The sequence below is a fragment of the Alligator mississippiensis genome, chromosome 7 (genome assembly GCF_030867095.1).
Source record: "Alligator mississippiensis isolate rAllMis1 chromosome 7, rAllMis1, whole genome shotgun sequence".
Lineage (NCBI taxonomy): Eukaryota > Metazoa > Chordata > Crocodylia > Alligatoridae > Alligator > Alligator mississippiensis.
In genome coordinates this window covers 14,107,285-14,110,497 of record NC_081830.1, presented here as the reverse complement: position 1 = coordinate 14,110,497, position 3,213 = coordinate 14,107,285, and the positions used below count along the sequence as shown (strand labels likewise).

The window sequence follows — 3,213 nt, the reverse complement described above, 5'->3', positions numbered from 1 at the left end:
TGAATCCAAGGGTGTTTGTCCCTAGCCTCTGCTTGTGAGCTGTGCAAGGCTCTAGGGACCAAGTCCCACGAGGTCTTAGGAAAGATGCATAGAGAAATCACTGCACTGAAGCTTTGGTCCTTTTAATCCAGCAAGGCTTCATGTGAGCTACACCCAGAGCTCTTTCTCAGAGAGAAATCATGTTGATCTCCTCCTCTCCGTTCTCTCATGGAGTGAGGGGTGGATGACTGCGAATCCCGTGCCCCTGGCATCTCGATAGTGCAGTGATAGGGGGACAAGGGATTAGATACAGTAGAAGACAGTCAGTAACCAAACTGTCTTAGCGTTCAAGGATCTAATGTAGGAAACTGAAGGCAAAACCATTAAGACGAGCACAGTATGTAAAATATTCAATTCAATAAAGTTTGGGTATTGAGACAGAGGAGCATTTGAAACAGAAATATAAATTACAATTAAGAATTGTTTGAGAGTTTTATTCTCCATGTAATAACATTTCTTCAGTTTGTCAGACAAGTAAAGATGTTTTTACAAAAAGAAAAATGCAGATTTTCCATTTTCTACACTAGTATAACTGAGGTGAGCGACCAGGGCAGGAGCCCCAGGCAATGCCTTTGCAGAAGGGTACAGAATTAGAGCTCTCATCTGCATCTCAACTTCCCTGGGCTTGGAGCAGCCTTGCTAACATGTCTTCCTTTTTATCAGTAATCCCAGAAGTACTAAGGATAATTTAGTTTCTTGCCCACAGAGGGATTTCAGCTTCAGCAAATAAAGAAAAGATGATCTTTTCATATGATCAATCATGATCATTTTTTTTTTTAAATAGATGAGTTACAATACTTAAAGCAAAACGGGATCTTGATAGCCCATGCATATACAGTATTTGTGAAACTGGAAGCCAGTTTGCAATCAAGTGGCTGGCAGGACGTGAACAAAGCTGTGTGCAATCTTCCCAGATGACTCAGAGCTTAAGACATGGGCTGTGTCTATATTATATGTGCCTAGGAAAATGGAAATACAATGGCATGGCCTTTTGGACTTCATACCTTCATGAGCAGCTCCTTGTGGGTCAGACTCAGGCACCAGCATTCATGAAATGGGGTTGTAATTTTTCTCTTTTACAAAGCTATATCATGGGTGGACCTCAACCTGATGGCGACTGACACAGCTCCTTGGACTGAGAAGGAGCTAGGCCGGTTTATGCCAGTGAGACAGTGTGTCAGTGCGCTGACAAATGCCAGTGTGACAGTTTATGCCAGTGTGTCAGTGCACTGACAAATTCTGCATTTTCACAGACATGGGAAATGTGCCCGCTCTAGTCGGTGCCAGTGACAGGGTCTCCACAACAGCACTGGCAAAATACCTTTCCTGCCCACTTTTTGGATGAAATGCCACAATATTCAGAAGTGACAAAAACAGTTTCTTAACCATTTTGTTACTTTAGGGGCCCTATTTTTTTTATTTAAAAAACCCCCCAAAACTGCCTTTCAACTGAAAATAAGGTGGCACTATAAAAGAAATAAGACATGCATGATTGTGGAAGGAAAGGTGGGGTTATTCTCTTGCTTGCTTGTGTCCTCACCACAGTCATTCCCTTTCCCTCCACAGGCATCCCAAAAGGCACTGTGGATGATGACGTCCAATTGCACCGCGGTGACTGAGTTCCTGCTCCTGGGGTTCTCCGATGCCCTGGGATTGCACATCTTGCACTTGGCCACTTTTCTAACAATATACCTGGCAGCCCTGATTGGCAATCTCCTTGTTATCACACTCATAGCCATTGACAGTCACCTCCACACCCCGATGTACTTCTTTCTCCTCAATCTGTCCATCCTCGACATCGGATCCATCTCTGTCATTGTCCCCAAATCCATGGCCAATGCCATACTGAACACCAGGCTGATTTCCTATTCTGGATGTGTCACCCAAGTTTTTTTTGTCGCCTTTTTCATTCCAGCAGACCTCTTCATCCTCACTGTCATGGCTTATGACCGATACATCGCCATCTGCAAACCACTGCACTATGCGACAGTGATGAACAGGAGAGCTTGTCTGCAAATGGCAGCCATGGCCTGGAGCGCTGCTCTTCTGAACTCTGCCCTGAACACGGGAAACACCTTTAGGCTGCCCTTCTGCCACTCCAACATCGTCAACCAGTTCTTCTGTGAAATCCCCCAGCTCCTTAGGATCTCTGGCTCGGAGGTGTTTACTAATGAAATTCAGGTCCTTATCTTTAGTGCATGTTTAAGTGCTGTTTGCATTGTGTTTATATTTGTGTCTTATATTCAGATATTCACTACTGTACTGAGAATCCCCTCTGAGCAGGGCCGGCATAAAGCAGTTTCCACCTGCCTTCCCCACCTCATTGTTGTCGCCTTGCTGGCCAGCACTGTTCTTATTGCCCATATGAAGCCCACATCTGGGTCCCCATCAGCTCTCGACCTCATGGTGTCTGTTCTCTATTCTATGATCCCTCCAATGATGAATCCGGTCATCTACAGCATGAGAAACAAGGACATCAAAGCAGCTCTGTGGAAACTGGTGAGATGGAAGTGGTTTATGTGGCAGAAATGCCACCGTCGGTGCCCCTCTCCAGAGACCTGTCTCAGCCAGCCTGGGAGGCTGGTGTTTCATTCCTCAGGGTGGGGATCTCCCACCTGGTCTACATGACAAAAGCCTGGCGCCTGGGAGGCGATGCTCTGGTCACCTGGGCAGGGGGGAAAGGCCCGGCCCTGCGCGGGCCCAGGTAGCCAGGGATGCTGGGGAGATTGGTCAGCTTGTGGCCAGTATTGGCAGCTTCGATTGGACCGGGCTGCTGAGGTCAGAGAGCTTATTTAAGGGCTCGGTCGAAGAAGAAGTGGGGGCAGCCATTAGCCATGCGGTCATCCAGGTGAATCTGAGCCTGGCTCTCTCCTCATCACCGCATGCTCCAAGAGTGCACTGCCTTCAGAGGAAACAACAACTACCTCTGGACGATGAGAGTGAGTAAGCTACTAAAGATCCGATTAGATATTTAGCTTCAGTAACTCAGATGCGTTTAAACGGCTACCTCAGCCACCCTGGCTTGCTCTATGGGATTCCTTTGATATTCCTGTAAGATTTCTATGATACTGCCCTACCTTTTACCCTGTTTCCGCCCTACCCCCTGTAATCAATAAAGTTCTCCTTTGTGACCGGTGTGGGAGACTTATTGAGGGGTGGGTCTAAATTATGCCA

The 3,213-nt window shown here is 46.8% G+C and overlaps 1 protein-coding gene across 1 annotated transcript; it reads left to right on the top strand.

Moving 5' to 3' along the window:
* Positions 1-2,013: 2,013 nt before the first annotated feature.
* On the top strand, positions 2,014-2,466 carry LOC132251308 (olfactory receptor 14A16-like; the record flags this gene model as incomplete). Its single annotated transcript, XM_059730358.1, has 1 exon — positions 2,014-2,466. A coding segment is annotated over one exon (453 nt), but the record flags the coding sequence as incomplete, so codon positions are not given.
* Positions 2,467-3,213: the final 747 nt, after the last annotated feature.